This window comes from Salarias fasciatus, assembly GCF_902148845.1.
Source record: "Salarias fasciatus chromosome 23 unlocalized genomic scaffold, fSalaFa1.1 super_scaffold_20, whole genome shotgun sequence".
NCBI classification, from domain to species: domain Eukaryota; kingdom Metazoa; phylum Chordata; class Actinopteri; order Blenniiformes; family Blenniidae; genus Salarias; species Salarias fasciatus.
Window position 1 is genome coordinate 12717093 of NW_021941230.1, and position 22974 is coordinate 12740066.

The window sequence follows — 22974 nt, forward strand, 5'->3', positions numbered from 1 at the left end:
TTCCACCTTCGAGAAGAAAGTCATGATTGACATAAATAAAATAACTTCTCTCACAATTTACATAAAGTTCGAATGCCAATTTATTTATTTTTGCAATTTTGACATTAATAAAGTTATGGCTTTTTCCATTAAAATTCTGGAATTTAAGTTAAAAATCTGACCTTTTGTTTTTCTGAATTCTTTTTCAATTTTATTTTGAAGCACAAGCCAGAGATTTGATCCGCTGAATGACCACTTTTTACTTGAAATTCTAAGATTAGAGTCAAAAGCCTCCTCTGTTCAGGGAATCTTTTTTCAGTTTTCTCAGTTTCAAGACAGAATTGTAATATTCTCCTTAAAAAAATATGGATGTAGGAATTGCAACTTTCTCTCAGAATTCTGGGATTAAAAGAAAAATATTGATAAGGCCAAGGTTTCTTCCTGTCAAAAGGGAGTTTTTTTCCTTTCCACAGTCACTTAAGCTTGCTCATGTGGATCAGTTGGGTTGCTCGGTAAAAGTGTCGAGAAAAGACTATGCTGTAATTTGCACTTCATAAATAAAGCTGAATTGAACTGATGTCACTTAAAGTCCTTATTTTTTTCCCCTCAGAATTCTGAAATTTAGGTCAAAGTTCAGACCGTTTTCTCTAAATTCTACAAATATTCAGACTTATCAAGTCTGACATTTTCCTCACTTTGAGAAAAAGAAGTGTTTTTACAGTGTGAGTGTGTGTGGTGGTCCTAATCCTCGGCCGTAGCATGTCCACACTGGAAGGCTGGCGGGGCTTAAAAGGGGGCATGTGAGGATAAAGTGTCACCCAGCGGAGGGAGAGCACAACATGAACAGGGGTGGGTCAGTCTATTTCCAGGCCAGTGACATTGAATACTGGAGACCGCCTGAATACAGTGACTGTAAAGGAACGCTGCCAGCATGGAGACGCAGAGGGATTTGGGGAATAATCCCAGATTTAATCCCTGCGGTAAACAAAGGAGAAAGTCTGTCCTGTGTTATTGTTGAACCTCTGTGTGAAAACAAAAGATAAATAATTTGATCCTGTGTTCGGAGGGGAATGAAATATTTGGCACTTAAAGTCTTTAAAGTGAAAAAAAATATTCAGAAAGATGTTAATACATTCAGAAAAAAATATGTTAAATAAATTTTTTTAATTAAATAAAAAAAACATAATATTAGGTACTTGTCATGAACTCTAGATGTGGATCGTAAATGGCGAAGTACAAAAGCTTAATTAAAAAGAAATTAAAAACATATTCAGTTAAGTTTAAATTCCAACAAACAATTTGAAAAAAAAACATCCAGATTAAAATAAAATGATTCATATAAATGAAAAATAAAATGAAATATCCATCTTAGAGCTTCATTAGTCTTCATTTCATGGAAGATGAATTGTGACCTTTTCTCCCAATCCTGATTCTCTCAGAATTCTGTGATTAAATGGGGAAATTTTAAAAAACCAAATCAATCCAAAATAGAATTTTCAAATGTTTGGTGCTGAAAAATCTGCAATATCAAAACTCTAAAAATAGAAATAGCTCTGAATACAATCTAAGTGAAGAATAGGGCAAAATAAATATGAGATGGTTTTTAAAATGCTACAACAAAAAAAAGTAAAGTTAATGAAAAAACTTAGGATTTATTTACTCCATATTTAAATCACCTGAACATTGTAAAACAGCATCACGTTTGCTATTCCAACATATTTATCATGAAAACTCAATAAAGAAATAAAGATGACCTTCCTGTACTTCTTGAAACAAATCTAAAAAAATAAAGTTCGTTTTATGGCATCTTTATCTTCAGTCTTGTTTTCCACCACTGACCAGCTTCAGGAGCGGCTGTGGCCTCGTCTCTGGACGAACGTTCAAACCTACACGCCCAATTCCACCCGCATGTAACCACGAACGGCAGCAGGCTCTAGAAGTCAGTGAGCTCCTGATGCTGAACCGGCGTGCTCAGTCAGACCGTGCAGTGTGTGCAGATGAGCTGGCGGGCCATCTCCATGTTCCCGCTGGCCTGGTAGATGAGCGACAGGTTGAAGGCGATCTCCCTCCTCAGATCCACCTGATCGGTGGCGATGCCCTGCGGGGAGGACGGCGGGCGTTAGAGAGAAGACGGAGAAGATCCGGCAGGTCGAGTGAGGTTGAGCGGCGCTACCTCCAGCTGCTGCGCAGGTAGCGTCAGGGCCTTTTGGTAGTAATGGATGGCCAGATGTGTGAGGCCCATCTGGTGCAGGGCTCGGCCCAGGTTGTACAGGCTCTCCTGACACTCTCCCCGCAGCTCCAGGTACCTCCACAGGAAGGAGAACCCCTGCAGACACAGCGGTGGCGTCAGCGGCGGAGAACCCCACCGAGACCCGAGCGTGACGGTCAAACGCTTCGTACCTGCAGCACCAGCATGTGGCGCTTGGCCACGTACTTCTGAGAGGCCATGTGGAAGAGGGTGAGGCCCACACATAGGCTGTGCAGGGGGTTGTCGGGGTGAGTCTGGAAGGCCTGGACGTACTGACCTGCCACCAAGAGCACCAACAGCAGGAAGACATGAAGCTTTAACAGCCATGTTGACACATCTGCATTTGTCTTGTGAATGTCGCTTTGTTTTATTGCTACTGTCTCTTTAAGATTTTCAAAGAACTGGCTTGAGGACCATGAGTCTTCTATAAGTATGCTAAAGCCAGTAGAATTCTCCATTCTGCAGCAGCGAGCATGAAGGTGAAACAGACTCGACAAGCAGCTGCTGAGGATTTACTGCGTCTTTTTACTGTTGTCCTTCCAAAAATAGATCCCTCACATTTCTCTACATTTTATGAACAATACTTGCATGCCACAAACAAGTCAGATCATGTTGTGTTAGTAGAGAGGAACAAGAAATGCAAAGTTTGAATTATTTGACATTACTAGTAGTTGTGATTACATCAATAACAATAATCATGAAAGTTGCTGATGGCATCTTTCTAAAGCTGTCTTAAGATTAAAAACAGTCGCTTTTATAGATATTAAAACCTTGGAAAAGTAATAAATCAGTCACATTTGCAATGAAATTTGGAACAAATCGATGGAAATGGTAGAGAGGCATATGAGAGTACCGAGGGCATGTTTGAAGCTCCCGGACACCATGGCGTTGTGTCCACAGAGGACGCACAGTGCGTGGTTATCCGGGTGTTTGAGCAGAAGACGGAGGCAGAAGCGATGGTGGCGCTGGTGCTGGGAAGTTATCGTCATCTGAATGAGGAGAAAACAATTAGAAAGAGCTCACCCAAGAAAAAACTGGAAAAAAAAATCCTCTTTAGGGCGATACAAAGACTCACCTGATTGAAAATGTTCCAAAGCTGAGGAAGCTCAACATTTTCCATGAGCATCAATCTGAAAAAAAGCAGAGCTTCAGATACTCGGACACATGCCCTGTGCTGGCGGCGCACGCTCACGCTGCCTGCTCACCTGATGTAGTTGTAAGCCTTGTAGTAGTTGCGGTCCAGCATGGTGGCGGACAGGCCGAAGAACTCCAGCTCCTTCCTGAGCGGCTTGTTGTCGTAGAAGGAGTAGAACTCCATGGCCGAGTCCACCATCAGCTCGGCCTCCGCGAAGCGCTGCACCTCGCACAGCGTCAGCACGCAGCTCACCAGCAGCTGCCACCAGTCCTCCTTGGACAGCACGTTGGTTTTACCTGAACCGTCACACAATAATCCACACTTTAACTGATGAAGCACCGACAGGGAGCAGGAGGCTAACACACACACACAAAGAGACACACAGACCAGTGTTGTCCAGATAGGCGGTTTCATGGTCGGCAAACTCAGGCATCATGTCCTTCACCTTCACCAGCCTCAGGTGAGTCTGACCAGACACGGTTCCAGAGCGCACACACACTTTAGCTCGCTGCATGGCCACCTGCAACAGGCACACACACACACACACACACACACAAGAGCTAAATAAGGTTTAAATGCAGAAGGAAATAATGAAATCATTGATTGATGGCCCATGAGGCTGGAGTCAAATTACAAGCCTGCCCTGCTGTAAGGGCTGCCTGTCAGTGGCAGAAACATGCGGTCATGTTTGAGTGTTTTATGTTCAAAGTTTCAGAGAAAATCTCTGCTCTTTCCAGCCTAAACTGACTAGCTTTAAAGCATGTGAGCGGGTCAACAAATCATTTTGTTTAAATTTGATTCCAACTCATAAACACCTACATATTTACCTTCTCGCACATCTGAGCCGATTCCAATGAAACTTCAAACCATTTTAAATGAAATTCATTATGTTATCAAGCTGATTCAGGATTCTGTGTTGAAAGGACATTTTTTGACTGAGCAGTGAACTTGTGAAATGTTCAAATTTGACCTGAAGAAAATAGGCAGAGTCTGACAAAGAGAGAACTAAAACAAATGCTTTCCTCCAAAACTTGGAGAGGTTTAGGTGAGGAGGTGCCTGTGTGACCTTGAGCAGCATGGAGATCATGGTGATCATGGCATCCAGATAGTCCTGGACTTGTCCCTGTGTCTTCAGCAGAGTGGAGCGATGCAGCAGCAGCTTTAACTCCTGCAGAAAGCAGCAGGCACATCAGTACGCGGCCTTCCCCAGATGTTGGAGGACACTATGAGGTCTGGGGGAGCGACGTGCCTTCTGTGCGGCGGATGAGTCCTGAGCCAGCGTGTCGCTGTCGTACATGGACTCCAGAGCCTGGAGGGCCAGGTCCATGCGTCCCAGCTGCTGCTGCAGGGTGGCCAGGGACAGCCGGGCCTCCAGGTGCTGAGGGGCCATCTCCACCACCTTGGTGTAGCTGTCTGCTGCCGCATACATGTGGCCCAGAGCCTTCAGACACTCTGCAAGAAGCAGCAGGGGCGGCTCCAGATTCAGAAAGTTCTTCTGAACGTGTAAAACCTAATCTATGAGTACTACAGAACAAAATGAAGTGTTACCTGCGTGTCGCAGCCACACCACAGCCAGGTTGTACTTCTCTGAGATGACCAGGGAAGACAGCAGGGGCAGAGCTGCCATGTACTGCCCCTCCTCCAGGTATGCCTCGCCTACGTCCAGGTACAAGTCTCCGATCTCCTCCGGGCTCTGCTCCATCAGCGTCGTCACCAGATTCTGTGAGGAGCGAGAGAGAAGGTGAGCTCCATGGACACAGCTCCACGTCAGAAGAGGAGGAGATGATGTACACCTCCACAGGGGAGTAGACTTGCAGGTGGATCAGGCACACGATGAGTTTGGCCCTCAGATCCACAGGGACGCTGTCTGGTACCCCCACATCCCTGATTTCACCTGAGAAACACACACGTGAACTTATTTCTGCAGAATTCAGCATGTCCGTTTCATCTTTCATTCATGCCACAGACCGATCGGGACCCGCTGGTGAGCAGGTTTCGGCCCATGGGCCTTAGGTTTACTCCAACAGATCATAAGGCACCAGAGTGAATCAGAGTCTGCATTATCCAGCTATAAGTAAAACCCATAAAGCTCAAACCTTTGTCTTCTGCTTGAGTTTCCTCTTTAGGCTTTGAACTTTCACCCTCCTCCTTCTTCTCCTCCTGCTGCAGCTGCTCTTCCTCCTTCTCCTCCTCTTTCTTCTCCTGCTTCTCTTTCTGCTCCTGCTCCTCCTGCTGCTGCTTGCTTTTTTCAGACTCTCCCTCATCCAGAGTTTTGGATTCAGCTCGAAGCAGAACAACACCTGAAAACCGGACCAGGACCTGAGGAAACACACAAAGTCCTCCATACAGACATGTGTGTGATATCATGAAACGTGTCTCATGTTATCAGAACTGTGACAACAATACAAACAATTTACACACACATACACTCACACACACACACCTGCAGGGCCTTGTGGTACTGGTGGTTGGAGATGTAAAGCTCTGCAGTCATGTTGATGAAATCGTCGCTGACCAGGTCGGGGTGTCGCTCCAAAGCTTCCTCCACCACGCTGAGTGCCGAGGCCAGGTCGTTGCTCTCGTAGTAACTCCTCCACACACACACAAACACACAATGGTTAGCAGGCCAGAAGGAGCTCTGGGGACCGGAGTGCCGCTCCGCTCTGTGCCCTCACTTGGCCATGTCCTTGGACAGCTGCATGAAGTGCTCGCCGTCCTCCAGCGGCAGCAGCGACAGGATGCGGCGGTACCCATCCATGCACTGCCGGTGCTCCCCCAGCCGCATGTGCAGGCTGGAGCGCTCCCACAGGTAGCGCACGTTGGTCGGATTGTATTTGATCGCTGTGCAGATTTAAACACAGACAGGATGAGAATAGAAGTCTTGATGGCTTGAACATGATTGTAGACGTTTAGGTGTGGGTTCACCATTTGTTGAGTGTGTTAATAAACTAATTATGAACGGATGGTTTAAGCAATTGAGAAATCTCCGTAAACAGTCATGGACAGGTTAGAGAGCGACCTTTGGAGTAGCAGATGATGGCCTGTCGGATGTTGTCCTGCTCCAGAGACATGTCGGCCAGTCGGACCCACTCCTCGCAGTCCGATGGGTTCAGATGGGCGGCGATTAACCCGAACTGCAACGCTTTGTCCATGTCCTCCTCGTCCTCATAGATCATGGCTAAGGTGGAGAACGGCTCGTAGGCCAGAGGAGCTGAGAGGAGACACGTTCATAAAATCCACCATCATCTGAATTCTCACCAAAAAACTGCCATTAAAACATAAAACATTCAAATCTTAATTTGTTTTTGGTTTGTTTTATATATATACATACATATTTATATATATATATATATATATATATATATATATATATATATATATATATATATATATATATATATATATATATATATACATACATACTCTATGTTCCCGCCACCCCGGCGGTATTGTGTCTGTCTCCTTCAAGCTCGGGTCCTCTACCCTCTGGTAGAGGTCTGGGAGCTTGAGGGTTCTGCAGGATCTTAGCTGTTCCTAGGATTGCGCTCTTTTGAACAGAGCTCTCAGATGTTGTTCTTGGTATCTGCTGGAGCCATCCTCCCAGCTTGGGGGTTACTGCTCCCAGTGTCCCGATCACTACTGGCATCACTGTTGCCTTTACACCCCACACTCTCTCTATCTCTTCCCTCAGCCCTTGGTATTTCTCCAGCTTCTTGTGCTCCTTTTTCCTGATGTTCCATCACTTGGGATTGCTACATCTATCACCACAGCTGTCTTCTGCTGTTTATCCACCACCACTATGTCAGGTTGATTGGCCATCACCTGCTTGTCAGTCTGGATCTGGAAGTCCCACAGGATCTTGGCTCGATTGTTCTTGACCACCTTTGGAGGTGTCCCCCATCTTGACCCTGGGACCTCCAGTCCATACTCGGTACATATGCTCCTGTACACTACGCCTGCTACGTGGTTGTGCCGTTCCATGTATGCCTTGCCTGCAAGCATCTTACATCCTGCTGTGATGTGCTGTACTGTCTCTGGGGCTTCTTTGCACAGTCTGCACCTGGGGTCTTGTTTGATGTGGTAGATCCCGGCCTCTACTGATCTTGTGTTAAGGGCCTATTCTTGTGCAGCCATGATTAGTGCCACTGTGGTGTCCCTCAGTCCAGCGTTTTCCAGCCACTGGTATGTTTTCCCAATGTCAGCCACTTCTTCGATTTATGTGTGTGTATATATATATATATATATATATATATATATATATATATATATATATATATATATATATATCACTTCAAATCTTCTCCAAACTAAGCATATCAATGTGACTTTGATGGCGACAAAAGTTGAACAACAAAACCTGATTTGACTGCGCTGGATTTGTTTTACCCCCTTTGTGGCCTTCAAATGATCAGATATATAGCCATAATGGAAGTAAATAGAACATTTTTTATGGAAGATTTGTATTGGAATTTCAAGAGTTAAAACCGTTATTTTGACTGAATGTTTGCTAGCTCTAAGAAGGTTAAGCTGATTATAAAAATAAAAGAATAAAGAAAAACATTGATTAATTATGATTTGATAGTTTTGTCTGTTTTTTTTTTTTTAAGCACTATGAGGATTTGTAAAATGTGAGGTTCGTGTCCGTACCCTGCCGGATGATTTCCATGCACATCATGATGGCATCCTCCTTCTCCCCTCGAGCGTAGCGGATGTTAGCTTCACCCATCAGACCGCGGAGAGCTCGAGGAAGTTTGCTGCCCTGTCGTCGCCCCTGACAACCCACAAACACACCGTCACACACTCGCTCCATCCACAACACTCCCCGAACCTCCTCTTCCTCCTCCTCACCTTCATCATCTTCTTGTTTTCTCGGTTGAGCTCCATCTCCAGTGCGAACACGTCGCCCACTGTCACGTCCTCTGCCTCTTTGTCCTGCTCTTCCTCATCCAGCTTCCTCTTCTTCTTCCTTCTCCCGCCTCGTCGCGTCTTCATCTCTGCCTCTATCTCCTCTTTCCACTGCTCTTTTTCCTCCTTGCCCACATGGAAGTCTTTGTCTGCATCATCATCCACATAGCTCAGGCTGTCCTCCTCCTCCTCTTCACCTTCCTCCACTTCTGCCTCCTCATCATCTTCTGAAGATGGAGGCTCTACTGTTTCCCCCAGGATGGAGGCGAAGGCGAGCTGGACTCCGGGACTGACTCCATCTGTTGTGAAGAAGTCACACTTCATTCAAGTCTCAGAACATCTCCACCATTAAAAATACTTTAAAGTCATTTGTGTACCACATTTTAATCCATAAATCTTAAAATATGTAAGATGTATGTGAATAACTCTTAACCCTTTTTCTGTTAGGTGTGTGTTTTTCAGAGTTCCAAAAAACACTGGATAACACAGCTCATTTCGGAGTTTGTTCTTAAATGAAACGATAAAAAGCAGACCGATTTTGGAGACGTGCTCCGAGGTGGAAGGCTGAACGTCCTCCTCCACGTCCTCAGTCACATCGTCTCCATCCTGGGAAAGAAGAACATCACTTATTCTGTTCACACAAGAAAAAATGTATTAAAAGAAAAAAAAAGCTATTTTAAGCCATTTATTTTAATGTGGGTTTGCCACAATTTAGCCATATTAGCTAATATTGTGCTATTTAGACATTTTACAAAGACCCAGTCATTTTAACCATTTAAGTTGCTCCTTCTTTCTAAGCAATGTTGTCAGGTTTTGCCATTTCAACTATTCACCCATTTGTATTAGTTTAAACAGCAGACAATTTACCGCAGTGGCAATTTTGTTGTTTTCAATTTATGTAGCTTGTTACTTATTTCATGCTTCTTCTGTTTTTTTTTTTATTGAACGCCACTATTTCAATTTTAATTTTTGGTTTAATGTGAGGCGCTTTCTGAAATTCAACTGCGTAAATAGTGGATTCTTTGGTGGTTCGGGTGATGTAAAATGTGCAAAATATTAGATCGACAGATTGCGAACATTGCATGCTAATTTGTATCAGTGAAATCATTGACAGTGCGCAGCAAATGGCCCAGAAGCGCCTTCCAAACCGACAATGTAGCTGTTTAAGGACCATTTCGGCCGTTCTGTGGTAATTTTAGCTGTTTCTAGGGTTAGTTTTGAGGAATTAACTGGCGTTCAGTCACTACTTGACAAGGACGCTAGCTAATCCGTAACACCAGGAGTCTACCGGAACTCACCCGAGCACTCCGCTCGTCTCTCCTCCGGTCGAACTCCTCGAAGGTGATCTTCCCCTCCAGGTAGTCGATGAGCTCCGTGCTGAAGGCCGACATGTCTGTCCGCGGAGGGGCCCAACAGCGCGCCTCACGACCACCGTCTGCCGGGTAGAGCCACTGAAAGCAGCCGCGACTGCAACAGCCTGGAGCTCCAAAACAAGGCTGCCGCGCGGAAACTACGTCACACACATTACGTCACACGTAAATACGTCAACCACGTGGTTTAGAGTATGGTTATGGTAATAGTATGGTAATTATATACAGTCAACGGAAACCATGAATTAGTTACCAAAATATCGTTCAAAATAAGACTTAATAGACTAAAAGTGAGATGTTTCCCACTTTACAGCAAATAAAATTTCACTGGAGGCAAACTGGCACAACTCAGTTTTCTGTACATAAAAAAACTAATGGCATTTAAGAACTGATGAATATTTCATTATCATTTCTACCTCTTTCATCATTTGAGTTTAAGTTACTTTAGTATTTGAGGTTTTTTCTTTTGGAAATCTGAATGGAAATTGCAATTAACTTATTTTCTTTACATATAAGTAGAAATAAGCCTGTTTTGTCACGACAATGTGATGAAATGCAATAAAGTGACTTAAAAAAATCAAACCAAATATTTATTCATTATTTCTTTATTATTTGCACACACTGATATTATTTTACCATTATATCATACACATAAGAAGACTAATATCAACAACATACCAAAAGTAAAGCATGGGAAATCAAGTTAAGAAAATAATATCACTAAGTATCAATAAGTCATCCTGGAAATGAAAATAAGTTCTCCGACGGAGAAACATAGTCCACTGTCACCATGACATAACAGTTACAGTACAGAGATCCATAGATTAGACGGGCTGTAATCGATCAGCAGATTTGAAGAGAAAACACCAAGACGAAGAAAAGTGAAGATGTAGTGAATCAGAAGTGAGTGGTGCAGAAAAACTGCACACAGAATGAAAATTAAACTTCAGGAATGAAAATAGAGTGTGAAAATCACAGGAATGATGCCGTGATCGTCTTCGGGGGTTTTCAAGCCTGCGATCACACATTACAGCCGAGAAGCCGGGGGTTTTAATCTATGGCGGCACTGATGGCTAATCACATGACCACATAGGAGGGGGGCAGATAAGGCACGTGCACACGCTCACGCACACACCAAAGAAAACACAGGTCACTCCTGATTCTGTGGAGGAGGGGGGTCAAAGGGGGGTGTGGGGTATGCCTTGTCCCAAAGTAAAAGCATGTAACTATTACAATAAACTTGTCATTGTCTCTTAACATTGATATTTTTTGAATGAATAAAATACTCCTCAGCCCCAGAGGAAGCATAACTTTTAATCTAATTTGTTCATTTGAAGGAAAGCTCCTCTAGTTAAAAGAATGTTTATGACAGTTTTAATGATAACCACACTGGAGTAACCAGGTTTTACATACACTTATTTTGAAGGCATAGTAAGGTCATGCTAGCCAGCATCAGAAAGAAATCACAAATATTCAGATTGGAATAATAAACAATATTAAAATATAAGTAAAATTAAAAAAAAAACAACTGTTTTTAATTTGTTCTTTTTTTATAGCTGGAATTAGTTTTGTTTCATTTTGAAAGCATTAGCAAGATTTCATCCTAAAGAAATTAAAAAAAATATATTTTCACCTATTTATTGATTTTTAATTTTCTATTAATCAGCCGCAGTATTGATGATGAACACCATTTTGACCTAGTTCACAAAAATTTTGAGCAGTTTGACTACAATCACTCTTTAACTTGATTGGAAAAAAGCAATGACTTGCAATATTTGAGAGCAATGTGCAGCTTAATGACCTTTTATGTGAACTCTACAGAAATGACATGGAATCTTTAACAACTTTAAAAAACCGACACTTCAACTTGGTGCCTGATAGCATGATTTAACATACTTTAGCAATCGCTTGCAACAAAACAATACTAGTAAAACTTTTTTCGAATTATTTCTTAAAATGTTTTACTTTGTTCAGCTTTTGGCAAAATTCTGACATTATACAGAATTTTTTCCTGTGTAATTTAAATTTCATTTTCCAATTCCTTTCAAACTTGACATTGGGTTTTCCTACAAAATTTTAATTTCACTCAAATATTAATGTTTACTGTAAAAATGTTGACAGCTTCTTAAAAAAAATGACACTTAAATCAAAATGTGCCTTTTTGTGTGGATTCTTAGTTTTACATGACCCTAATATGCCTTCATTAACACACATCTCAACAGACAGGGCCCTACCTTATCTTCATTTTTTTTTTTATCTATATAAAAACCCAACAGTTTCACATATTTTAACTAATCCAACGTGCTGGGTTCATAGTTTCCACACAAACACAGCATTGATATATCCGGGAGTTACAACAAGTAAACATCAGAGATTTGTTTCTCTCTCTTTTTTGGGGGATGGATTTTCTTTTCAGTCAAACAAAAGGTTTCATCCTTTTTTTTCCCTCAGTCAGTCACATCATACTAAGATTTACAGCAACATCACAACACTAACATTGAGCCACGAGCTAGTAGTTTGGCCACAGACGAACGGAAGTTTGGAGTGTTTCACAAAGATGGACGAGTGCAGGACCGATCGCAGAACACATCGTACCTCCATCACATCATCACAAAACATTTCCAACACTACAGAGATTTTCCAAGTAAAGACTTTGGAAATATTAGCACAACATGAAGTTGCAACGTAAAAAACAAACTAACAAACAAAAATAAGATTTTTTTTGTAGGAATAACATGAGAAATATTAAGGGAAATGTAGCAGGAATATCACAGCTGCTGTTTTAATTAGCATTTTGATAATAAAGTCCAAATGTTGAAAAAAAAAGTCAGAAAATGTTCATACTGAATTAGTACAAAATCAATTTATTGCTTTAAAGTATGAAATGAGAATCAAATTGATACAAGAAATTAAAATGTCAAAATAAAGATGAAGAAAGTATAAGTGCTACATGTACACTGATGGTTCAAAAAATGTTTTAAACATGTGTCATACTTTCATGTTTTCATTTGTTGTATATTTATATAAAGTGGAAGCAGGTTAGTGTATATATGAGACAGGTGGAATTATTTATAGTGTTTCAAATTTATTGTACATAAAAATAATTACTGTTCAATCAGTTCAAAAAGAAATTAGGAGTGAAAAAAGTGAAAACATTCACAAATAATAGAATGAGAAAAAAAAAGCCTAAAGAATGAGATGAAATATTTCAGATGAATGTGAAGGTTTGACTTTTTCCTAGATTGATTTAATTGTGGTTAAAGTTTTTCCTGCAACACTTATTTTTTAATTCTGGATATTTTAAATCCATTTAAGGTATTTTCACTTAATTCTCAAAATTAAAACTAAAGAAACCTTAGACTACATTTATGTTTTCAAGTAATTTAAAGAGAAATTGTGAATTTGGACTGCAAAATAAAGACAATTTTGTTGAGAATTAAAGATTTCTTTCAATTTGGAATAAAGAACTCACAATTCTTGGGAAAAAGTTCCAACTTTTACAGTCAGAATTCAGACCTCTCAACTTTCTAAAAAAAAGAATGGACAATAGAAAAGAATATTTTGGTTTTTATTAATCAATATAAAACCTCTGATTTAAGGTTTCTTCCCATGGATATAACTGAAAAACATGTTTTGCCAAGACTATTTGAAAGAAATTCTTTTTTCAGAATCCCATATATTTCAGGTTCTTGACCTTAAAAGCATAAAAAACATGTCAGTCTCAGGTTTTATTTTTTTTTTAAGTGTTGAATCAGTATTTTGAAATGTATGATACGTTTTTTGTAGTTATCCTGAAATATTTTTAAGTGTGAATGAGATTAATTTAGCCATATTCGGCTTTATTTAATAAATATTCTAAATTTAGAATATCACTAAATAACAGCACATACATTTTTTTTCCTCAAAATTTACAACCTCTTCATTGTCAAAAAAAATAAAATAAAATAAAAATCTGTTATTGATATTTCAACTTTAATGTCAAAATGCTAAGTTATGTTTGTTTCCATAACAGAGCTTTTGTATGCAGTAATTAAAAAAGAACATTTCTGAAGGCCAGAAACACAACTTGGACAAACTCTGTTATTGTGGCACAGCATGAGAAGAAAAACAAATCGAAACAAAACAAGGCAACATAAATAAAGTCACAGTACTTGTTAAAGTGGATATTCTGTGCTATATGTGGGTCGTCTTATAACCTTCAGGATGTAACAACGGACAAACACCCTGGAGTACCCGACTGGACCGAGGACGCCACTGAACCTGTACTGAGGAGACCACAGTACAAGACCTGGACCTGGACCTGGACCTGGACCTGGACCTGGACCTGGACCTGGACCTGGACCAACACTCGGCTCCCATTCTCACTTTTATCACACTTTCTTTGAGCTTGCATCTCGGAAAGTTACCAGTTAGGAAACTCCCACGTCCGAGTTGGGAAGACAGGAAGTGACTTCTATAATATATAATTTACATAAAGTTTTTTTTTTTTTTTAACCAACATACTGTTTTTTTTTTTAAGTGTCTTAAGGAAGTTTGACTCTGTTCTCCCAGCTCGGACGTGGGACCTGTCTCCTCTCTGAAGTTACTCACCAACATCAATTACAGCATTTCCTGGATTGTCGGCGACATTTGGTACCAAGTTGACCGCTTCGTAAGTTAACCTGAGTCTTTTGGCAGAGACGCTCGCCTCCTCTTACTTCATCTCTGCTTCCATCTGATCTGGAATCGCCATCCTCACAGGATGTTTGTGAAAAGCTTGAGGCCATTTCTTCTTCTTTTATTTTCTTTTGGCACTACATAAAGAACAGCACGACACGGATTCACAGAGAAAGAGGGCGAGGCCTGAGACGTGTAAATAGAGGTACATGCAGGGAGGAGCATACAGGAAGAAGAGAGCGAGATGAAGATGGAGGATGTATGAAGGGGGGAGGGGTGGGGGGGAGCAGACCTTCAGTCTGCTGGTACTCGAGTACCCTGATGAAGCTCCTGATTGGTCGAGAGCTGAGCTAAATGCTAAACTGCTGCGTGTGGGGGTGTGGTGGTAGAAGATGAGCTGAGCGACGGCGGTTAAGTGAAGACCAGGTGCTGCTGGTCCAGCAAGGTTCTGGTGAAGTTGTTGATTGGCCCGATTGCGCTGAGTGACATGGCGTTGTCCCGCCCCCACAGCAGATTGGGGCCGAACACCACGGCCAGGTTGCTGTTGGTCATCTTGTTCACCTCGCTGTTCGCCGACACCTGGACACACACGGTGGGAGGAGTCAGATCGCCCAGGTGAAGGGAGGGGTGGGGCAGAGGCAGGAGGGGGGGCGGAGCCTGACGGTCTCACCTGAGCCAGGAATGTGATGAGGTATCGCAGCGAAGCGTAGTTCTCCTCCGGCAAAGACTCCACCAGCGTCTTCATCACCGTCACCTGACTGTCGCTGGGAACAGCTGGAACACATTTCACTGTCAATCAAACACTCCAGAGTTTTTCTGCAGAAAAATTGCTCATCTGCCAGTGTTCAGTGCACTTGTATATTTGTTATATATATGATCATTTCTGCAGAAGCATTCTTTGTTTGTGTCCACAGCAGTTTAGGATTAAGTTGAATGCAAAGCACTGGAAACAGATCCAGATGTTGTATTAAATTTTCATGCTTCTTTAGTTATTTTCCTGAGCAGCTTTGTATCTTGTAAAATACACAAACTCTGCATTGGGCCCCCTGATATTTGAGAAGTAATTCAACTAATTTCTCTTTTTGATGAGACTGTACAACAAGTTGCATGGATATTTTTTCTTCTGTTCCCTTGTTGGTCCAGGGATTCGAACCAAGGACCTTCCGGTCCTGTCAGCTCGTCACGCACGACAAGAAACACGAGACAAACTGGACTCACAGGCAAAATTGACGATGTCGTTGTAGAGCTGGTAGGTCAGCAGAGGCTCAGGAAGTTCCCTCAAGAACGTCTTGAGAATGACCGCAGCCAAGTGGACGTCCTCCATCTCTCGGAAATCCACCGTCATCCCTCCAACACACAAACCAAAGACACGTTCGCTCTGATCCGTCCAGGAGTGAGCACAACTCAGTAAGGAAATGGGTCAGGAGACGGTTGGTTTGGGACTCGTACCTGAGTTGTACCTGAGCTGTACCTCCTTCACTAAGGTCACGTTAGCAGAACGTCTGAAGATCCCCTCCATCTCCAAACCTGATACACACAAACCAGAAGTTCCTTTATAAAATCTCAGACAGACAGGTGTGTGTGTGTGTGTGTGTGTGTGTGTGTGTGTGTGTGTGTGTGTTTCTGAGTTTGGTGTGGACTGTGGCGTGATGAAGCAGCTGCTGCTTCCTGTGCGGACGCTGTGTGCTGACTGCTGGACCGGATCGAGCAGGTGGGCTGTGTTTGTTTTACCATGCTCTGACAGGAAGTCAATGGTGTCCCTCATCACCACGGGAACTGAATCGTCCTCCGAACTTCTCTGTCTGAGCCTGAAGCACACAAACACAACAAATGTGAGCCGAGAGCGCAAAAGTTCCCGGTGGACTTTCCGAGCGTCTGTCACTCACAAAGCGAGCGGCACCCCGAACACCTGGTCAGGGAGAGGAGGGCTGCGAGGGGGGGACATGGGAGGCTGGGCGCTGGGCTTCAGAGAGGCTCTCAGTTTGTTGTCGTATCTGAGAAAGACGAGGTTAGAACCAGAATCCGACACCAGACTCCAACAGAGGCTCAGAGGAAAAGGTCTTACTCTTTGACCCGCGCGGGAATGAGCAGCTGCTCGCACTTGACCACGTCCTCCAGCTCGCTCAGATAGCTCACGTAGTTGATCTTCCGGCCGAACTTAAAACTGAGAACCAGAAACAACAGAAAGATTTAAGAAAAGTTTTTGTTGTTTTCCCGTCTTGCCATTTGCTGATGTTGCAGTTCTCCCAAAATGCCACTAGATGTCACAAGAGCCAAAAACTATGCCACAAATCTGGATTTCTGATCTTCCCTTTGCATTCAATACACTTATTAAGAAAGTAAATAATCACACAACAGTACTTCTGTTTTTTGTTCTCAGAATAAACACTGTCTGGACTTTCTGAACATAATGTTCTCTGTCCTGATCAGTGACTTTCAAAAACCCAGCAATTCCAACACAATTAACAAAATGTGGCTGTCTGGAAGATGTGGGCATTAGATGCAATTATGAGCTTATATTGTGGTCTCCTTTTTAAAGTGCATTTTCTATGTGATTCAAAATAATAAAGCTCACATCAGACTCCACCCATTTCCTCAACTGAGTCCCCCTGTAGACTTGGTGAAATAGTTGGAGTCTAGTGTGCTCTTGCTTGGTTGAAACAAAAACCAGCAGCTACAGCAGCTAATTCTGGACTTGTTTGAGGACCACTGCCTTAACAGGAAGTCGATCATCTACAAGCAAACACATCACTTCTGCAGTGTGTAGAAAAGCAGAAGTCAACTATTTTCACCGAAATGGTTCAAATTGTGGTGGAAAATTAGCCGTTTCTTGATTTTAACATCAGTGTCGTTCTGAGGGTGTGACGTTCTGAAGGCGGGAACCTGATGATTGGCTTGAAGAGGATGAGCAGAGTCTTGATGAACATGGTGGGGTGAACGATGTACAGCGCCTTGATGTTCTTCTTGTACCTGAAACACAAACGACGCACACTCAGAGTGAAGGCACTGCACAGATCATTCCAGCTGGAGTCCTCCGAAGATGACTTACTTCCTGTCGAACTCCCTGTACGCGTCTCGCAGCCAGCTGAGAGATGGTTTGTTTTCACTGGTCAGCCCGTGGTGAAAATAGATGAGTGTGTAGTCACTCTCCACATACTGATCCAGAGTTCCTTTTAGGTACCTGTGGGAATTTAGCACGGGCGTCAACGGGAGTTCATGCTGAAGGCTGCCCGAGGCTCTTGAGGTTGCTGGATGCTTACATGAGCAGCTTGTGGTGGTCCAGTTGGTGCTGTGGGGGCATCCTGCAGGCGTTAAACACAATCACCTTCCTGCCAAAGTTGTCATCCCCTGCACAGAAAAATCAGCAGTTAAAAACAACCACAGCAAAACGTCACACCCGGAAGAAGGGACGCTTGAATATGTCGAAGTAAATTTGAGCGTGCAGTTCTTAAATGTGGTGGCATCACTGTTTTTGCACTATGGGGGATTCAGTGTTCTGTCAATCATTTGATCAAAGTGAGCACTTAGTTATTACCAAATACATACTGGAGGATCACATGGTGCAAAGAAGACTTAAAATTATTTCTGTTTACACTGTGGGGGAGTATGGAGTGGCTGAAGACCTTACCTGCTACTTCAATGATCTGATGCCTGGCGATGTCGTAGAAAGGATGGTCCCAGGGCAGGTGAGGGGAGCTGGCATCAAACTGCTGGGAAACGTCAGTCTCTGAAACCCATGAATCCACGAAGAGAGGCATTCGTTAGTCAGCGTTTATGCTCCACAGTGTGTTCAAGAGTCACAGGTTTAAGCCGCACTCACCTGACTTACTGAGCGTGGACTCATCCTGGGGCCACTGCTGGTCCTCGATGGTGGTCAGCTTGAGCTGCCCCAGCTGTGCAGTGGCCTGGTCGTCGCTCAGATCTACCAGCAGGTCTGAAGACATCGCGCACGCACAGTCTCGACCGTTTCACAGCGATGCCTCACGCGCACTCACGCAGACACACACAGCACGAGGTGCAACCTGTGGGACAGAGACACTTCAGGTGGGATGGGTTCGCATCCAGGCAGCCGCCGTGCATGTGATACGCGTCTCTTTATAGTGAAGCCTCCAGCAATCTGACACTCTGCATCATGGAGCTGCTTCACATTAATGGCTGCACATCTTCCCCCCTTTTTTTCTTCATGCTTCCACTATTATCTCCCATCCCCCTCTTCCACACACACCCCCTCTCCACTGTGTGATGTTATGCTGGCTGACAGCATGTTGCTTTAAATAAATATCGCTACTAACCACCACTGCTGAGCGCACACGGCGAAAAGCAACTGTTATCGCACGTTCCAGCAACCAAGAAACTGTCAGCAAGAATGACAGTAACCAGTTCCTCCTTTCCTCTTAGCTTTCTGTCTTTGTGTCATCAACATACTTTTCCCCCCAGTGATGGTGTCGCAGAGCAGCGTAGGTCATCCCATACGGCCAAGGACAAAACACCTGGCTGTGAGCTCATTTCTAGACATGACGCAACTGAAAAACCCACAGGTCACACACATTCGGGCGGATTTGTTAAGCGTGTAATTAAAATTCTAATAGAGCGCATTCGTCATGCTGCACTACATCCAGCAACTGTCACAGCCATGGTCCACCACAGTGTACAAGGAAGCAGCATTCAACTGAAAAGAGCAAGAATCAGCCAATGAAAAACAACAAAAAAAAGTGTACATCAAATAATAAGACACCCTCATTAATCACTCCAAAGGAATATTACGACATCTGTCTCTCATCCACAACCCTTAACAATGAGTCAAATCATGATAAGTACAACTCTTATAGACAGTCTGTAGTAGAAACAACTCCAAAATATGACATTCAATAAACCCCAGTAAATAGGGTAAACAGCAGTCTACATCAAGACAAGAAAGTGAAAAACAACTGAACATTACTGAAGCTTTTGGAAAAATATATGGAGCAGCAATCTCTCAAACAGCCTGTGACGCCTCCAAAGTGCCAACAAAACTAGAAATCACAACAAAAGAACTAAAAACCTTTTTGAAAAGCATCCAAAAGACAGCAAACACACCTCATTTGTACCTGTAATCCACCCATTGTGCAAACAAAATTCAAAGATCACAAATGAAGGCAAAGCATCTATTAAAACATAACCACATGCAACCCCACGGTGCAAACGAAACCTTAAAATGTGCATCTGTCCAGTTAAAATTAGATCGATGAAATTGGGTAGACAGAGGAGCAAAGCAGCTGATCAGTCTTGTGTAGGTGTGTTTGAGAGTCATGTCAAAATGACATCCCACACACACACACACACACACACACACACACACACATACACACATACACACACACACACGGATCTTGTGTGTGCATATTCACACACCCTCCTTCTTCAATCCTCCTCCACCTCCCGGCTGAGGAAAGCAGCTTAGTCAGCGCGTGCTCCAGAGGGATTGGGAAGCATTTCCCAGGAAAACTACACCGCAGGGATGAATGACGCCGTCTGAGCAGGCAGAGCGCCGCGGCGTGTCGAATGGGTTGAGCCTGAATGCAGCGAATGATCACTGCACACGTGCCAACCGCTCTGCACCAGTTCACAAAGACATCTTCCTCCGTTTTCCTGGGGTTTGGATGTGACTGGAAAAATCCAGCTGTCAGAAATCAATGATATGTCACAGTGAGCTGAGCTGCGCCAACCAGGCCAAATCAAATACCAGAGAGCGCCAGAGGCGTTCTCCTGATGACATTACAGTAGTGTAACTAGGGTCAGTTCATATCCTCTTGTTATTACTCTCGGGTTTCTTAAATCACTGACCGACTCAGCTTGCTCGCAAGAAAATGTTGATGTGTGTTGTGTATATAAAGAGACTTTGCTCTCATAACTTGAATCTGAAGAATGCAAGGCAGCCTTTCTTCACTGGCATCATCAATAAAAAACACCAATAATCCTCCTCCTTGCATCTATATCTATTACAAATGGGTTAATACACTGGAAAATGTCAAACCAGGCTTATCTAGAATTAAAAAAAACCCACTGTGAACATGTTCCTCTTACTGCTTAGAAAAAGCTTCACACTATACAACCTTAGAGGTATTAAGATATGTAAATGTATCTCATAGTTCAGGAGTGTTTAAACAATCCCAGAACTGATGCTATTAAACCATTTCTAAAAGAATAAGCAGCAATAATCAGTAATTACAGACTCACACCAAATCTTAAAATTCTGACAATGTCTCAAAGGTTAGTTTAAAATGCAAACTAAAAGATGACTTCTTTGTGTCAGTTACTTGAAGGCTGAACTGACCAAAATAGCATGTGGGGTTCCACAAGGTTTTATCATGGGCTCACTTCTGCTTTACATTTACTGTACATGCTCTCACTGGCTCCAATCCTGGACAAACAAACTGCCTTATGGTTATACAGATGACATGAAACTGTGGTCCAGTGCAAATGTTCAGTGAGTTTACTGAAGAGGTCAAGATTTAGATAGGCCAAAACTTTCTTCAGTTTAACCAAAAAACCCTATTACTCATTTTCTGGGAGCCAAATTGGATGTATTTATTTTTTTTATTCCATTTAACTCTTCTATTTTTTGTTTGTTTTTGCTTTCAGCACTCCCTGATGTCGATGTTTGTTTAAACAAAGCACTATTGATTGCCATTTTGCTTCAATATTATGTGATCAAAACAGTTTTACTGCTTTGTTGGGATAATATACAGAATATTTCCAACACTGAGTCTGTAATGTAAAGATTTGTCTTGTCCATGAATATTATCATTTGGAGCAATTTCAACATGGTCTTTCAGCTCGATTCTAGAAATTGGGACAAACACTGCAAAACTGCCATTGCCCTCCATCTGTCACAGAACTGCTTAACAAGCATCAAAAGAATGCTACGCAAAAATAAATGTCCAGATGACTCGATCAGTCTGGCAGGAAGTGCAGACTGAGGTCACAAGACATTGATTTAGTCTCGCTTTCTTAGCAATAGTTACATCAGTCACTCACAGAACAAAATATTTTGAAGAAAAATAGGTTTTTCCCTTCTTTTTTGACTTTTAACTAGAGCTGTGCACTCTTCCTAAACCGTCACATCGCCTGGAGCCTCAATCAAGACGACCATCCATCTCCAAACCTCCTCATGATCCTGATGGAATAAAACCACCATGGTCACAGTTTCCCTCTTATTTTGTACCTTTGATTGTATCAGTAGAAATCTAGCCCCAATTCCTCTCCACAAAGTCCTGATCCAAAAATCCTACAGATGTAAGTTATTACAATTAAATCTAAAATGACAGCCCAGCTTTGCAATATCACACTAAAATGAATGTTATAAAAACTCAAAAATATTCGAAAATATGATGCTGTCGTTTCGATTGGAAAGTTTCCCCTTAACATTTTTAACACAAACACTTTGCAGTCCTGCTTTTGATAGTTGCATAATGAAAAACAAAAACTATTTTTAAAAAAAAGCAGAACAATACTTCATGAATCTTTTGAGACCTTTGCTTGGGATTCTGCTGTCATATCTGGGAATATTCCCATCACGGAGTGAAAAAAACACTTGTTTTTTAAAAAACAAATTGTCTAAGACGGATTAAAATGACACAGATGTTAAGGTGCCCTGATAGCTTCCCTCACATCTGTTCAGGTGTCTGTTGATATGCCTGCTGATTAAAGCAACAGGTGAGCTGCAGGTAAAGTGAGTTTTATCCACACACACACACACAGACAGCTGACAGAGCTAGCAAAGCCACATTAGCTGAGGAATGCTACCCAGCTAGACGCTTTATAAACAGGGAGCCCCAGAAAAAAACAGCACGGAGGGTTTAGCTATACGTTTGGTACATTCCTAATAGGAGCGGTTCCTCCGCTGAGTCACAATCCGCCTCCAGAGCCAGCACGACGCCCGAAGTTACCCCGTAGCGCGGCTAACGAAGCGCCGCAGCGGACAGCAGCAGCTTTATCGCTCCCCATCAGAGCGACACGAAGCGCGCTGAACACCCGAGTCGAACACCCGAGCCGAGCCGACAACTCCCGAACCGCCGAGCCTTATCAAACGGAACCGAAACGTCCGACCCGAACCGGGAACGATTTGTTTACCGTGAATCGTGAAACGTCCGATGCGCTTTTGAAGTCCTTTGATCTGCTGACAGCAAACAAAGCTGCGTCAACACCCACTTCCGGTTCAATGTCTTTTAAAGTAAACCTGTGCTGCTCAGTTTGGCCTGTCAAAATAAAAGCATGCATGAATCATTGTAAGTTACCTCTATTTCCCGAGCACACAGCTCAGTGTACTAGAGAAGTCAAATCAGCAATGATCAAAAAAACTACAGTCAAAAGATAAATCGAAAAAAACGTTAAAACAGGACAATAAAATCCCAAAAGCAAACATTTAAGTATAAATACTAAAATATGGAAGTAGGAATCTGTTTTAGGAGTGATATAAAAAGTTAAGGTCAAATGCTAAATGAGTCCATGCATACATAAGTCTGCTGAAATACAGCTATGATCCTAATTACACCAGATGTGCAACGGATCCAATATGTCTATTTTCATTATTATTATGGCCATGACTCTACATGTCGTTATCTATGATTTTACAGTGATTTATGTGACTCTAACTTTGTGTATCTATGATTGAAAAGTTTCAGTCGGTCGTCATAAATACT

General features: G+C 42.5%; 2 protein-coding genes across 2 annotated transcripts; both read right to left on the reverse strand.

Annotated features, from left to right (window-relative positions):
* Positions 1-81: 81 nt before the first annotated feature.
* gtf3c3 (general transcription factor IIIC, polypeptide 3) lies at positions 82-9768 on the reverse strand. The gene is made up of 19 exons (XM_030086498.1): positions 9566-9768; positions 8801-8873; positions 8211-8566; positions 8010-8133; positions 6382-6573; positions 6038-6203; positions 5806-5953; positions 5459-5681; positions 5156-5256; positions 4911-5082; positions 4612-4814; positions 4429-4530; positions 3750-3882; positions 3433-3658; positions 3303-3357; positions 3081-3216; positions 2380-2504; positions 2153-2305; positions 82-2077 (listed from the first exon to the last, which is right to left on the reverse strand). Exons 1-19 carry the CDS (start codon positions 9656-9658, stop codon positions 1955-1957), a joined length of 2904 nt encoding a protein of 967 aa, XP_029942358.1. The 5' UTR covers positions 9659-9768; the 3' UTR covers positions 82-1954.
* A 3801-nt stretch (positions 9769-13569) lies between these two features.
* Positions 13570-22494, reverse strand: arhgap1 (Rho GTPase activating protein 1). Its single transcript, XM_030086258.1, has 13 exons — positions 22406-22494; positions 18114-18315; positions 17922-18020; positions 17554-17641; positions 17343-17474; positions 17177-17263; positions 16359-16457; positions 16180-16287; positions 16025-16101; positions 15743-15820; positions 15512-15640; positions 14964-15067; positions 13570-14872 (listed from the first exon to the last, which is right to left on the reverse strand). The coding sequence occupies exons 2-13, from the start codon at positions 18235-18237 to the stop codon at positions 14705-14707; spliced, it is 1293 nt and encodes a 430-aa protein (XP_029942118.1). The 5' UTR covers positions 18238-18315; positions 22406-22494; the 3' UTR covers positions 13570-14704.
* Between the last annotated feature and the right edge of the window lie 480 nt (positions 22495-22974).